Source organism: Eutrigla gurnardus, assembly GCF_963514095.1.
Source record: "Eutrigla gurnardus genome assembly, chromosome: 12".
Lineage (NCBI taxonomy): Eukaryota > Metazoa > Chordata > Actinopteri > Perciformes > Triglidae > Eutrigla > Eutrigla gurnardus.
Genome location: NC_139926.1, coordinates 9692599 through 9707609, shown reverse-complemented (window position 1 = coordinate 9707609; position 15011 = coordinate 9692599). Strand labels below are relative to the sequence as shown.

The window sequence follows — 15011 nt, the reverse complement described above, 5'->3', positions numbered from 1 at the left end:
ATGTGAAGGCCATAATAAGGTGTCACTGGAGACTCATCTGGCTTGAAAGATTACAGCATTTTATTTTTTCCCAGGAGAGTAATGGAAGCATGGCATTACTTGCCTTGTATGTGAAGGGCGGTGGTGCTCCCTTTTTTCTGTGCCGTTCCCATGGCTCTGCCGGCCCTCCAGGGATGTATTATCACACAGTAGACAAATTCCTTGTGTATTTTGGAGTTAAGGCGAGTCGAGATAATAATGTTTATCGAGTCAATTATTGGATCAGGCGCGTTTGTTTAACACTATGCCACTCTTAAAGTGCACTTTGGGTTTAATATATATCTATGGATAGCTTGCACTCCAGTCCCGTGAAATAAACACCGTAGTTTGTGTGATTTATTCTTGCTGCAGCCGCGAGGATCGGGACTGAACGTCACACCATCAAACACAGCCCGTAACAGGGGCTCCATGTGGCAGGCACTCACCTGTCCGTGCACTTCCAATATTTTCTAACTAAGCGAATTGGTGGAGAAAACGTTACCTGCTCTTTGGCAGGTGTTTTAGGGCTGCTGCCATCTTGAGCAACTTGAAGAATGACTCATTGCACATATGAGAGAGCAAGAACTGGAGGCAATGATTTCCACCTTTACTATTCTTGGACATGTTTATTGGAAAAAAGGCACTTGTGACATTGTATAAAAATTCCTTTTATTATAACACTCTATAGTATACTATTCACTCACAATCACACAAACCATTTTCTCTATGCCTGATTCCCTCAGTGTAATGCAAGGCCATGGACCAGACACTGTTGCTGAACCCAGGGTTCTGCCCTTTAACCTAGACATAATGCAGACACCTGCAGCGTCCTCAAGATAACTTGGCCATCCTTATAGCCTTTCCTTAAGGACAGTGGTCAGACTTGGGGTTGCCACTGCACTGTTCATTTCAACTGTTGCACCGCTCAAACCTCAACGGCAAATGCTCAAAGACATACCGTCTCCAGAGGTCTCCTTGCTTCGACTCATAAGAGTTTCCATCACTGTTCTTCTTCTTAAGCCCTTTGCTCCTCTACAGAGCATAGACCATTTACAAATACCCTCCATTTCACTCAGTTGTTGGCGATTAGATCTCCCCAGTTGCGCCCACTCCTAGACATTTCTGCCTGGACACCTCTTCTCCAGGGTGTATCCAATCCAACTCCACGTTCTCCTTAGAAAGTCAATGGGATCCTGGTTTGTTCTTTTCCACTGGGCCACATTGCTTACTCCACCAGATGTTGAGTATTCTCAGGCAGGTATTGAGGACACCAACATCACAAAGTATGTGAACACTTCCACCTCTAGGGCCTTGTTGTGTATGATGATAGTGTTGCTGGTTTTGGAGTGGGTCTTCGTGACCTTCGTCTTTGCTTTATTGGGTATCAGACCAAGGTATGACGCAGCTTGTGAGAGCCTGTCCGTCTTCTCCTGCATTTGTATCGGTGTGTGTGAAAGGAGAGCTATGTCGAACGTGAAGTCAAGGTCATCTAGCTGCTCCCACATTGTCCACTGGATCCTAATTCTCTTCCCCACAGTTGTTTGCTTCAGGATCCAGTCTATGGCCAAAGGGAAAAGGAATGGTGACAGTAGACATCCCTGCCGCACACCCGTCCTGACATTAAAGCTCTGGGAAATTTGGCCTGCATGGATTTTCATATTCATTTGTGATTATGTTTTTGATCTTGGTGGGAATCCCATTGTGGCAGCAAGTGGAAAACATGGAGCGGGGGAAATGAATGAACATGGCAAGCTTTTTGTTGAGACCTGTGTCTGTAAAAAGTTCAGAAGGACCATGGAAGATGTCAGAACAAGACGAGGCGCCGATGCAGTTTCAGATCACCATCTCCTGGTAGGGAAATTCAAGCTAAGGTTGAAGATACATTACTGCACCAAAAGCCAACGAGTGAAATACAACACCAAATACCTCAACACACAAGTGGCAGAGAGGATTAAGGACATTCTCTCAAGGGAAAGCACTGAGTTACAGCTGAAGAGGAGGGCAGGATGGGCTATAAACGAGGAGTGGGAACACCTAAAAGCTGCTTGGAGCTCAACGTCTGAGGAGGCCTTGGGGAGGAGGACGCAAAAGCACAAGCAGTGGATAAAATCAACATAATCCAACAGAGGAGAAAGCTAAAGGAAAAGTGAAAAATGAATACCCACCAAGAACACAAACACTTGAAAAAATTGATGATATAAATCAATGTACTGGGATCATTTAGAACGATTATTGGTGTAGATTGTCAGTACGGCCCATGTCTTAATGAGAGCCGTGCTCTTTCAAGGTGTAGGGTATTGATCGACTCATGAAGGCAAAGTCTGGCTGAATCACCTTTTTTTTTCACATTTCTCTCATTGCAATCCATCTCTTTTTCTTCTCAATTTTCACACATATTTCTCTCTCTGTCTTGCTTTCTCTGCCTCTGTCTCTCTCCCCCGCTCTCTCCCTTACACTATAATAACAGCCCAGTATTGGCCTAGTCAGATGTTCCACTGGCTGTCTGGGTCTAGTGTGTGTGTGTGTGTGTACAGGGTGGGAAGCCACTGTTTCTGGTGGTTTTTGGTGAAGTTTTATATGACAAATGTCTCCGTTCCCTCTATTTTTCTCTTTGTCTAGTTTTTCTGTTTGCCACTTGCCTCGTCTCTTTCCGTCTCCTTCGGCCGTTCTTCCTCAAGAGAAAAATGCAGCCAGTTAAGACACACTGCCCTGTAATCTCTGCTTCAAACTGCTGTTTGACATTAAGCAACACTTCCGACAGATTGATCCTCCTCTTGAAATAGTGAATACAATTTTATCTTGCATCCTGTTGCAATTATTGGGCTTACGCAGGCCTTACACACTTGTATACATACACGCTGGCGACATGTGTTTTGGAGTTGTCCGTGTGTCCCATTCTCGCAAAGATGATATATAAAGGCCTTTACACACAAGTGTGACAAATGAACAACACAAAAATGGAAAATCTGTGGATATTTTACGTCAAAACATTTAATTCCAGGTAGCAATGTGAATTTGTTGCATCGTTTGTTCAATAATAGGTTTGTTTGATTTTGCACAGGCAGAGGAGAAACTACCAGGATCCTATTGACCCAGAGCACTTAAATGGTTGTGAAGCTTAAACTATTGATATATATTTTGAGTTTCCTTTTAGTAAAATGCTCTGATTGAATAAGAGTTTCCTCTAGGTATGCAGTTTTAATGTATAGGGCTTTTATTGTGAAAGGTAAAACGGAAGTAGTGAATCTGGTCCTCATTGGTTGATGCCTTTAGTCATGGTGCGAATGCTTGCAGAGTAGTATTCATGACAAAAAGCACAAACAGTTGGGAAAAATATATATGCATTATATATTATATGCGCGAAATAACGCAGCAACATGCCCTTCAAAGGTCACAGGCCATAACTCAAGAATTAGTAAATCATTACAATTCCACACAAAGTTCAATAGGATCAAATGACAAAGTGAAGTCATTTTGGACAGATGTCAATGTAGACTGCAACTCGACTGGTGGCAATAATTTGAGATTCTTAGTAATTGTGCTCTCTACTAATGTGTATTACATTTGAAATGACACTGAGATGAAATTGCCTTAATCTTTTAAGAATACCGGAGGTGTTTCCATCCATGTTGTTCACGATAACTGTAGGAATTAAAGCACTTGATTCCAACAAGTATTTGAGTGCAGGAGGACAATGAGGCAACTCCAGTTGTTACGACACTCCACACTGATGGAACGACACTCAAATCAAAGCTGCAAGTCAGAGCTTTAACCATATCGCCATGGTTCCAGTTCAAACCGTATTTGTTCAAACACTGTTTTTGTGACCTTATGCTCATGGGAATGATGACTGCCCTCTGTAATTAGCAAAGGTGGAAGTAGCAAGATGTCAAGGCAAATTGTTGTGCCTACATCATTTGTTATTTTGACTTTAGTGACCCTCATGTGTGACCTTTTTTTTTTACCATCGGTTTTCTTTTATCCATGAGGGCTTTGCTTAACAGAACCAGACCAAAACCCTTCAAACTGTCAGAAACCAGTCATATAGTCATTTAGGTATAAATACTTGTGGCCATGTCCAAAGTACTTCAGTGTATACACTCGTATACCTGTATTTATGTGATTCAGGATGTGTCTGCCCTGCATATTGTTCTTGGCATACTTAGTTTCCAGCCAGTTCTGTAACATCTTGTTATACAGTATATGTCAGTTCTGTGATGATGAGTGGAATTCTCTTTTCTGTGACGTTTCTTGGTGCAGTGAGTCAGCTGTGGTTCAGCCTGTGGTCTGCGTGTTATTTAAAGCATCGTTCCAGCGGTTGACAGCTAGGCAGTCCTCATGGCTCTACCACAGCCCTAGGTCAGAGGACAAACACTTTTTTTTTTTTTTAGCCTCCAACTACTTCAGTTGGTGTAAAACATGTTTTCCCGAGAGCCAGAACCAATAAAACATGTTACTCCTGTAGGACTGAATATGCAGCACTCGTTGCTGAAGCAATTGATGGAATGATCCTGAGTTTGAATTGAATCAACGAGTCTGTTCTGACTTCAGCTGACTCTCGCTCCTCACAACCGACGCATTCGCCTCAAGCACTTTTATACTGTGTCACATGGATCCTTGCAATCAGATGTAAAGAAAAGGGCCAACTGCACTCAGCTGCACTTTATGGCCGTGTTTGCACTGTTATATCATAGCACATATTTTATGGATCGGAACAAAACGATGCCTCTTAGTCTTGTTTGACAATATGTAGTATATTTAGCGCCATAAATTCCATTTAGTTGCCATTGTGTTGGATTGCAACCCAAGCATTCTGCATGGCAAGAAACAATACAGTACATGACATGTTTTTTTTTTCCCCTTGAATTTTGGTCAAGCTGACCCTATAATTAGTAAAAGGCAGACGGCCATTGAGAATTATTTAAATCAAATAATTTCCCTCTGGTTTCACATGTTTTTAATACAACATAGTATAAGATAACTTAATTCCCATTATACTGTACATGTGACATATTTGGCATCACTGTCACGTGAACATTAAAAGTAGTTATTCAATTGGATACAGGCCACATCAACAGGGATTTTTTTTCTCCCCCTGTATGCTTTATGCATCAAAGGCGTGGAGTGACTCATGACTCCTGCCATAAGTTAGATTAGATTGGTAGATAGATAGTAGCCGGAGCTCGTGTGTGCGTGTGTGTGTGTGTGTGTGTGTTAAATCATCATTCTTAAGCAGCTGCAGTATGAAGCGAAACAGTCAAGTGAGTCTCCATCAGTTCATTAAACTGTGAAGTTGTCAGCTGTGTGTCTGCTGACAGAATCAGTCAGGGTTTCACCGATGTACTACAGGCGTTAACGTACCGTTAGCGAGTGTCCGGTGGAGGGAGCGAGAGAGGGGGAGAGACCGTGATTATGAAGCTAAGTTCCTGTCTTGTTGTTAGCCGGCTGCTAATTAAAGTGAAGGTTATAGCCCTGAAGTTAGCAACTACTCTGGCTGCAACACTTAAAGTGGGCTGACCTTTTAAGGTGGACCAGCACTATTCTTCTTTAAGTGGCAAGCTGCTCCTCTGAGTCTCTTAGCTTTTTATATCTTTAATATTTTTGTTCAACTGTGTAACTGATAGCACATTAAACAGTTAATTATTAATATCCCTCCTGCAAACTCTGCTCTGTTTGAATATGGGTGCTTCAAATTTAAGTTCATATACACTTTCTGTCATTTATCTTTATGTTTCCACAATATTTTTTGGGTATAATTACAAATGCAAATAATCTTGATTCATCCACTGCTACACTGTGAATGAAATGTTTAATCTACAGCCCTAGGATTATAGTATTTTTTGATGGTCATTATATAGGACTGTTTTCAGCATACAGCTGCAGGACAATGGCTAGTGTGTGTGTGTGTGTGTGTGTGTGTGATCCACATGAATCAAATGCATTCAGTGTCTGGTTCTGACTGAAGCCTTACAGTAGCCATCTGCCGGTCATATGACTTGTGCGCATGCACACACACACACACACACACACACACACACACACACACACACACACACACACACACACACACACACACACACACACGGAGTCCTGGAAAGTGTTTTAGTGCCCCAGTAGCTTCCAGGGAGTGGGAGAAATGTGAACACACACACCAAGCAGAGTGCCGTCCCCATCTAATACAAAGCTATGGCTGTTTGTTCAGAGAGAGAGAGAGAGAGAGACGGTGTGAGGGCGTGTTTGTGTGTGTGGCAAAGACACAAACGAGGGAGTTGTCAAAGACAGAGAGAGCGACAGAGAGAGAGGGAGACAGAAGAGGAGAGGTCGACATGCCAAAGTGGATGAGCTTTAAACTGTTCAAAGGGAGCAGCAGAGTGAGTACGAACTGCTGGACTGCACACTGAACACAGACAATTTACATTGTGTTCAACTCAAGGACTTTGCTGAATTTTGCTGGCATAGAAGTAGACTTGCTGCAGTTAGAATATAGTCAAATGAAAGGGAAATGACTCAAAATGTGTATGATATATGTGTATGATATATGATATATTCAGCCCAACTGTTAAAAGTGGCTGATCTTCTGTTTGCCATGATTTTTACTATTTTAGAATACATGTGATTTGCACTGGAAAACAATGAATAAGCTACTTCTGCCTTTTTGTATACAGTCATAGACAACACACTCTTATTCATTTGATCATAGAAGCAATCCCATAAAAGAACATGTTGAAATGCACTATTTCAGCATATGTTACTCTCCTTGCAAACATTATTTTTAATTCACTTGCGACATGAGTTTCTGCGTGAATGGAACGGCGGAGAGAAAAGACGGCTTGTGTGCGGTCAAGTTTCACAATCTTTTTACTTCGGCGCCCTTCGCTGTTGACTGAAGACTTTGTTAAAATGCTGTCCTCATATGAAGCAGTGGCGACTGTATCAAGAGCTCATCTTTGTGCTGCCCCTCTTCTCCTTTCATTGGTTGCTTAGTTGCTTCTTGAATGTTGTTGTCATGTTGTTGGGCCACTGGTGTTGACTTCTACTTGGTGTGTTGTTAAGTTGGTCTGCAGGAGTGTCGGTGTGTGTGTGTGTAATTGGGTAGGTTAATGGTTTCGGTGTGTGTGTGTGTGTGTGTGTGTGTGTGTGTGTGTGTGTGTGTGTGTGTGTGTGTGTGTGTGTGTGTGTGTGTGTGTGTGTGGCAGACAGACAGGAAACGGGTCATTAGCTGTCACAGAGGGAAGGAATAAATAAAATGTGAGCGTCTCGGAGCCAGTTTGATTCAGATTACAGTGCAGACTAACTGCATAAACAGTGTAAACACTATCAGGCTGTGATTCTGCTGATTTGATGCACCACCCTCCCTCCACTCCACCGACGGTAACAAACATTTAGCGTGCAACTGGTGCATTGTGAATAGTCAGCTTTGGAAAAAGCCACAGCATCGCTAATAAGATGACCTATGCGTCGTGCGGCGTGTGAGCACATACTGGTGCTACTACAGAACTGTCACTTTCTGCCACCAGTTCGACTCCGCCCAGGAAACGCATCATCGCTGTTTACAAACAGAAAAGGTGTAACCAGCCAGTCATGTTCTTATCTCATGTTTCCAATGCAGCCTGCTCAGTCAATATACGCTTTACATAGAAAGTGTCTTTTCAAAATGAACGTCTACAAAGTTGCTTGACTATATGAAAAATGAAAATACATCAAATTTTAGGAACTTCAATGATAGAAATGTCCCATTGCTCTCCTGAAATATATGTTAATGTATAACTCTGGCATTAGCTTAATTTGTCAAGATTTTTTTTCTTAATTATCTCTGCATATTTCATTGAATTTCCCAGAAATAAAACGTGATTTTAATGCTATGTTTGGGCGACACTTGGTTAAGTTCAGGGAAGGATTTTAATCTAATATTTAATAATAAAAAAAAAAAGTAGTAGTTCAAAGACAGAACATGAGCCTCTCTTCTTCAGTGTTGTCAGGCACTGCGGTGGGGAAATACGCCACACACTTCTTGCACTGGATTCATATGTTGCCAGTGAATGTAAGTATTGCAAATGAGCAGCATATGAGAGTGATGGTGATGACGCTGGTGGTCCCTGACTGTCAAAACGTTTTCCAAATAAGCGTACACTCTGGCTTATGTCAGCAGTTTTTACTCCCTGGCAAACATGTTGAGAAGCCTGTGTGCGTGACACAGAAGTGATGACCGTAAAAGTGGCAGATTTTTCACATCAACGGTAATCTATATCGCCCACTTCACAGGCCAGTCGTTCTTTTTATCTTTTTTTCATGTCTTCCTCTAATTATCATCTGCTTTATCTATGTTTTTCTATCACTGCTTGTTTTCAAAAAGAATGGCCTGGATGTCTTTGAAAGCTTTTGTTCCCTGAAAAAACAGCACAACAAATCTAGTTTGCCACTGGAGCCTGAATAATGATGAATTCCCCCTTTTCTCAACATAAAAGCTCCATGAAATATAGACTAGAAGTTCTTGGAAGCAAACAGTTGTAACCTCACGCTGCCATTCCTGAACTACTTATAAACGAAGGCTGCTGTAGGACATTCAAGCATTTCCGCCCGTCGCTAGAGTAACAGAAGAATCTCCGGCTCGCCATTCACTAGATCGGGACGAGCTGAAAGTTTCCTTCACGCAACAGTTGTGTGTTGTGTTGTTCTGCTCGGTCACAAGCTGCCGCGTGAATGTGTGGTTTCAGTGCACACAGCTGGTCATATGACAGACACACCCTCTGACGGCTGGATGGTGATGTCGGTCTGTCAGGAGGATCCGTGCTGAAAACTGTCTCTTAATTCTCACCTTGAATGAACATCTTGTTTCATTCTCTGTCTGGTTGTTCACACGTTTGATGATTCTAGTCCCCATATGCTGACTGATATATGGAGAGATATATTCAGATAGAAAGGGGAAAACATTCCATTTTCGCAGGATTGTTTTGAAGTTGGCTGCTAGATTCAACGTTTCCACAAACAAGCCACTATGTAACCAGCGGCACGCCGGCGCTCAGCAGTGGAGCGGATGCAATTCTTGTTGGTGCATGGAGTTCAGTGGCGTCATAATTTCCTTCCATTGCTCTGCCTTCAACGTAAGCCGAGGTCTAATCAGGCAGAATAAGTGGCGGCACCTGCGTGGGGGCTGCAGGGCCTTTTGACCCTGGGTGTGTGCGCGGCCATCTGTCAGGTATAAACTCACCTGCACCTTTCAATAGGAACCAGGGGTCTTCGTTGCTAGGAGATCTTTAGCCTGGCAAACAGTGCCTGCTTACACATGTGTGCACACAATCACCCTGACATTTCCCAAGACAATGAGAGTAGATCAGACAAGGCAGGTAGAGGAAGAGGGGGGAATAGATTACTTTTACATCCTAGAATCACTTTTCATTATCGTTATACGTATAGATTTATCTTTGACTTTTAGTGTTCAGTTAAGTCTAGTCAATTTTATTTTTAAACCTTAAGGCACTTTACAATATGTACTGTTTTTCAACACCTTCTGTCCTTTTGACCGTCACGTCAGATCAGGAAAAAGGAAAGAACAAACTAATAAGAAATGACGTGGCTATTAACCATCTGACACTGGGACAAGGAGCTTAACTTCTGCACAGAAAAGTGATGTTTTTTTCCCCACTTGGTGGACCGATAACACTTTTTCACATATGATCAACCAATTTTAGTTGTCAAAATTCACATGAATGTAGCTTAGCTGATAAAACACACGTCTGTGTGTCACAACAGGATGTGTTCTCCTCACTAATTCCAAAATATACACACATTTAATTTGTCTAAAGACCGATAAGAATATCGGCAAAATGACTTTCAAGTAAAAATAACATTTTAGACGTGATAAATAATTTAAATGCACTTTACTATGCTAAATGAATACTTATTTCTCACAAAATACAACTCAAAATATGTTATGATTGTGATAAACGTTTTTATTATCTAGGGAAAATACTTTTTTCTGGATGTGCCTGCAGTCCACTATAGATGATGTGAAAACACTGCAATAGGCTTGAAGACATTAAAACAGAAATGCCTTCATATTCACATCTAATGCTAAAGGCTGTTGTTGTAATCCGCTCGGTCAGGCAAACAGCGGATGTGGCTTTCAGGCAAACCGTTTGTGTTTGAGTGCTGCCTGACGGCGAGCGAGTCAAACACGGATGGATCCAGCCGATGTGCTGTTATGTGTGGCTTGGCTGGTTGACACACACTCCACAGTATGTACACGTAGCCCTGCTGTCATCATCTGACGGCGTGTTTCTACAGTACACAGGTGCCCAGGTCATCTCAGCACAGGAAGCTTTATCAGTGACCTCGTTTGTTTTGAACACACACATTTAATTTCATCTACAACTTTTTCTGCTGGATTCTGTTGCATTCTACGTTCCAGCATGCATCTGTGTGCTGCTGCACTTTGACTGTAGTGTGTGTGTGTGTGTGTGTACGTGGGTGTGTGTGTGTGTGGGTGTGAATATTACATAACAGGTTTATGGGTCACATATTCACCTCGTTTTGCTTTCAGTCAATCATATCAATCATTAACTCTGAAATTGTCCGGCTGATAAAAACTGCTGCTTGAGATGATTTCCTTGAGGTCACAGTATCCAGGTCAGTGTGACCAATAGTCATCAGCTCTGTGTGAGTTTGAAAAACTTGTGACTGGGTTTGAGTCTCATCCATTTACATTTCTCCAATGTGAAGGCATTTTTCCAGCTCATGTGGAGAACGGTTAGGAGCACAAATCAGGATTTAGCAGTAAGTCAATTTGCTGACAGTTGGCAGCTTGTGTGGTAACTATCAATCAAAGCTGATCAAACTATGCCCACACGGCCCGATGAAGCAGATAAGCTTCAGAGTTGTTGAGTTTTAAAGAGACAGTTCACTCCAAAATGTAGAAAATAACATGCTTTTCCCAACAACTACAGTAGAAAACTCAACAGTAGAAATCATGACCCGGTTACTCAAGATAATCCACAGACCTTGTTGTGAGCAGTTTCATGTAGGAACTATTTTCTCTCTAACAAACTACACCAACAGCATCATGGCCACGTGCGTCTACTCATGGATGAAAGGCTTGTGGCGGAGCAAGATGTAAACATAAATGGCGTCCCCCTCGGCTAACGTTGGCTAGCTCAGTGGTGCTAGGTGTGCTCGCAGTATCGAGTCGATGAACGCTTCCTTCTGCAAGCTGGCATGGTTGATGGGTGGAGGTCAGTTGAAACAAAATAGTTCCTACATCTGTGGATTATCTTGAGTAACTGGTCTGTGATTTCTGGAAAGAGACGTTTCTGTTGAGCACCAGAAGCTGGAAAGACGTCTCTCAACAGTCTAGATCTATAAATAGCACTACCGCTAATTGGAAAAAGAAGTTATATATATATATAATTTTGGTGTGAACGCTCCCTTTTAACCTCTTTATCAATAATACAAAATATGTTTTTTAAATATGGTTGTTACTTTAATGTGTTAATATTAAATACTATAGAGAAATACAGGTGTAAGGCATATTTTCATAAAACTGGCTCAAGCTTCTGGGTAGATAATGCTGATAAATGGCATCACTGTCTTGACAACAGGGATATTGATCTAACAGATTACATCTCCTCCTAAAGGTCAGTGAGCGGTGGTTCATATTGCCTGGAAACATTTGTGGCAACAGAAAGCATAAAAACAAACACTAGTCCTTTTGTCCTTGGCTTGAGGACTAATTAAGAATTTTGTTCACACAATTTTTTTTTTCATTTTCAGTTCAGCTCTTTCTCTGTGTTGTTCAGTGTTTGTTATTCAACTTTAGAAAGTTCATGTCCCCCAGCTGCTTGTTCATCCTGTTCCTCCAGCCTGCGGACAATTTAGACTTCAGTGTGGAAATATTCAGTGTTTGTTGTGCAAACACTGACGGATTAAGTTTCTCTTCTTCTCCCATCAAGTGGATTTAGAACCTCACATTACATCTTTGAGGCTAGAAGTTGGTGATACTTTGCCTCACACATGGGAGCAGGGCGTCGTTTGAAAGCACTGGTCGCGTTTTGAGACTGCACAGGTGTAAATGTCTCGCCCCCCTTTGTGTCCGCAGCTCTCTGGTGGCTGCGAGTTGACCGTCGTCCTTCAGGACTTCACAGCAGGATGCAGCACGGAGATGTCCGTCAGCACCGGTGAGACAAACCTCTCTGTCCTTCTCTCACATTTGAGTCTAAATCTGCCTGTTGACTGTGTTCATTCATAGGTAGGTAAATTCAGTGATTCTAGGTCATTTGTATTAAACTCGAGTACATCAGGTTAGCTTTGCTTTATGCACATTCCTTAGGTTGGGCTGAAAGGAACTTAAAAATCTAAGAATGGGTTTTACTGTTTGAAACTACGATGCATAACATATTTACCTGAAACATATCTCTTGTAAAATGAGATTGTGTGAAGTTGCAGCGCCACCCTGTAACACAGCTGCCTGCTCTTGTCTCCAGGCCAGACGGTGGAGCTCCTGGAGCGGCCGAGCGAGAGGCCCGGCTGGTGTCTGGTCCGGACCACCGAACGCAGCCCGCCACAGGAGGGACTGGTTCCCAGCTCGGCACTCTGCGTGTCCCACTCCCGCTCCAGCGTGGAGATGGACTGCTTCTTCGGCTCGGGAAAAGGTAGGAAGGGCAAACCTGAAGTCCCACCTCCGCACTAACCCGTCACTTTGTAGTTCATGCCTCGGTTTGCAACAATAATCAGAAGCTTTCTTAGAAGATAGCATAACACTTTGAAAAGTAACATTTAGAACATAAAAAAAATAGAAAAGACGTAATACGATTATGTCTTTTTTTCTGGCTCAGGATCATCATGTTCTTCATGGTGTGTTGTAGATCAATGTAGTTCAGTGGATGCGTGTGACAACCATGTCGTCACTGAAGAACGGTCACAACATCTTCTTTGTCCATGCCATTTCTCTGGCTCCGCTTTCTCCACACATGGCCGAAACAGAATAAACTATGTCATGGATATCATCACATGATGTTTAAATAGAAACTCTCTTGACATCAACACAGTTTCACACGTAAAGCCAGTTAGCTAAAGGGTCCTGATTGGATGGATTTCAGTCTTATGTAGTTCCAGCTCTGATTTGTTTCAGCTGATACTCAAAATACAAATCTCTGGAGTGAAATAATGCTTTCTTTAATTTTCATCATGCTTTTCTTTTTAGTCCACAAGAACTAGAGAACATTTTCTTTAGTCAGATCAGGTAATCTGGCATCGACCTCTATTGGTGAAATGGGGGCATTACAATATACATGAAACCTGTCTAGATGGATAGATGGATAGATGGATAGATGGATGGATGGATGGATGGATGGATGGATGGATGGATGGATAGATAGATGGATAGATAGATAGATAGATAGATAGATAGATAGATAGATAGATAGATAGATAGATAGATAGATAGATAGATAGATAGATAGATAGATAGATAGATAGATAGATAGATAGATAGATAGATGACTTATGATTAATGAATAATAATGACATAGTATTGCAAAGCAGGCTACCTATCTTACAATCTTACAATAGTGAATTAAGTAATGACTTATCTTGCCAGGTAATGGCTGACTTATCATAGAATAATGTATTTGTATCTCAAAGGACTTAAATGAGTAATTACTTACTTATCTCAAAATAACAACTTCTATCTTGAAAAAACAACGTATCTCAAAATAACGACTTATGTCTTGAAATAACAAGATACTTATTTTGAGACAGTTTGATTATAATCAATTTCAGGATTTTTTTTGTTTTTGTCACATTGGTGTAAATGGGATTCCTGTACAGAAATCCTAAAAATAAATGCTAAATTACCATCGTCCATGATTGCGTTATTTATAAGGACGGCATCTAAAACAGATGGTCTTAAAATCCATCTCACTGATGGATTGAATGGAATGTCAGAGAATGTGGAGAGGACGCCTCCTTTGCATCCATCGGGACATTTTAGAGAGACATTAGAAAGATACTGAAAAATGAAATGATGTGGTTTTGTTGTTTCTTGTACCTCTTCAGCGACATGTTTATATTGTCAGCTGATGTTTGTGACTGTCTACAATCTGCCCAAGACTTTAAACCTATTCTTCATGGTTACCATGGTGAACACTGACACACACAGACGGATTGGAGTGTTCCTGTTTGTTCCCACAGAGGGCAGTGTGGAGTTTCTGTCACACCTCCCGCCTGCATATGATCCACCTGACATCAGACTGTTATCAATGCTGGACACACAGCAGGTTGGGCCGGTGTGTCATTATGAGGGAGTTTAACAGCAGAGTGGGCGTGGATCCTAAACATGATTACTCACTTACTTACGTTCAGAGTCATGTGTGTTGGCCCCCAGATTGAAGCAATGATAGCACATCATCCCACCCTCATTTCCTAACATCTTATCAGGACTTTCCGATTACCGAACGTTGAACAAACCAACCATAAACTTCTTGCCTCCGACACACACACACACACACACACACACACACACGCACACAGACACACACGCACACACACACACACGCACACAGACACACACGCACACAGACACACACATAGTATAAATAGCCTCAGTGCAACCACGTTTCCAGTTTTTGCATTGCCAAGGGTTATAAACATCAGGTAGGAAGTTTGCGTGAATAGGAGATTTCTCTTCAATGTAGTCACACACACACAACCACACACACACACACACACACACACATAACCACACAGTGTGAGATCAGCTGATTTGCCTGTCGCAGCCACGGTGTGTTTAATGTTCTCGCTGATGAAAAGAATGTTTTGTGTTCCTGTAGAGGGATGCAAATTGGACAACTGCAGCTGCAACACGTGGAAATGAACACACACACACACACACACACACACACGTACGCACCTGTTAAAGAAGCCCGATGCTCGCCGAGGGACAACTTCATTCAAAATGAAAACAACTAGTTAACAGATTTTAGATCGACTTTAACTCGTGC

At 41.9% G+C, this 15011-nt stretch overlaps 2 protein-coding genes across 5 annotated transcripts in view; one reads left to right on the top strand and one right to left on the bottom strand.

Annotated features, from left to right (window-relative positions):
- Window positions 1–15011, bottom strand: part of LOC311021713 (uncharacterized protein) — a 441358-nt gene that overhangs the window by 261091 nt on the left and 165256 nt on the right. The window lies entirely within an intron of this gene.
- Window positions 1–15011, top strand: part of kalrna (kalirin RhoGEF kinase a) — a 138394-nt gene that overhangs the window by 86600 nt on the left and 36783 nt on the right. For all 4 annotated transcript variants that reach the window (XM_084023806.1, XM_084023807.1, XM_084023808.1 and 1 more), the window contains exons 39-40: window positions 12110–12188; window positions 12495–12662. In XM_084023806.1, the coding sequence (XP_083879932.1) occupies window positions 12110–12188; window positions 12495–12662 (247 nt within the window). The remainder of the gene's footprint in view (window positions 1–12109; window positions 12189–12494; window positions 12663–15011) is intronic.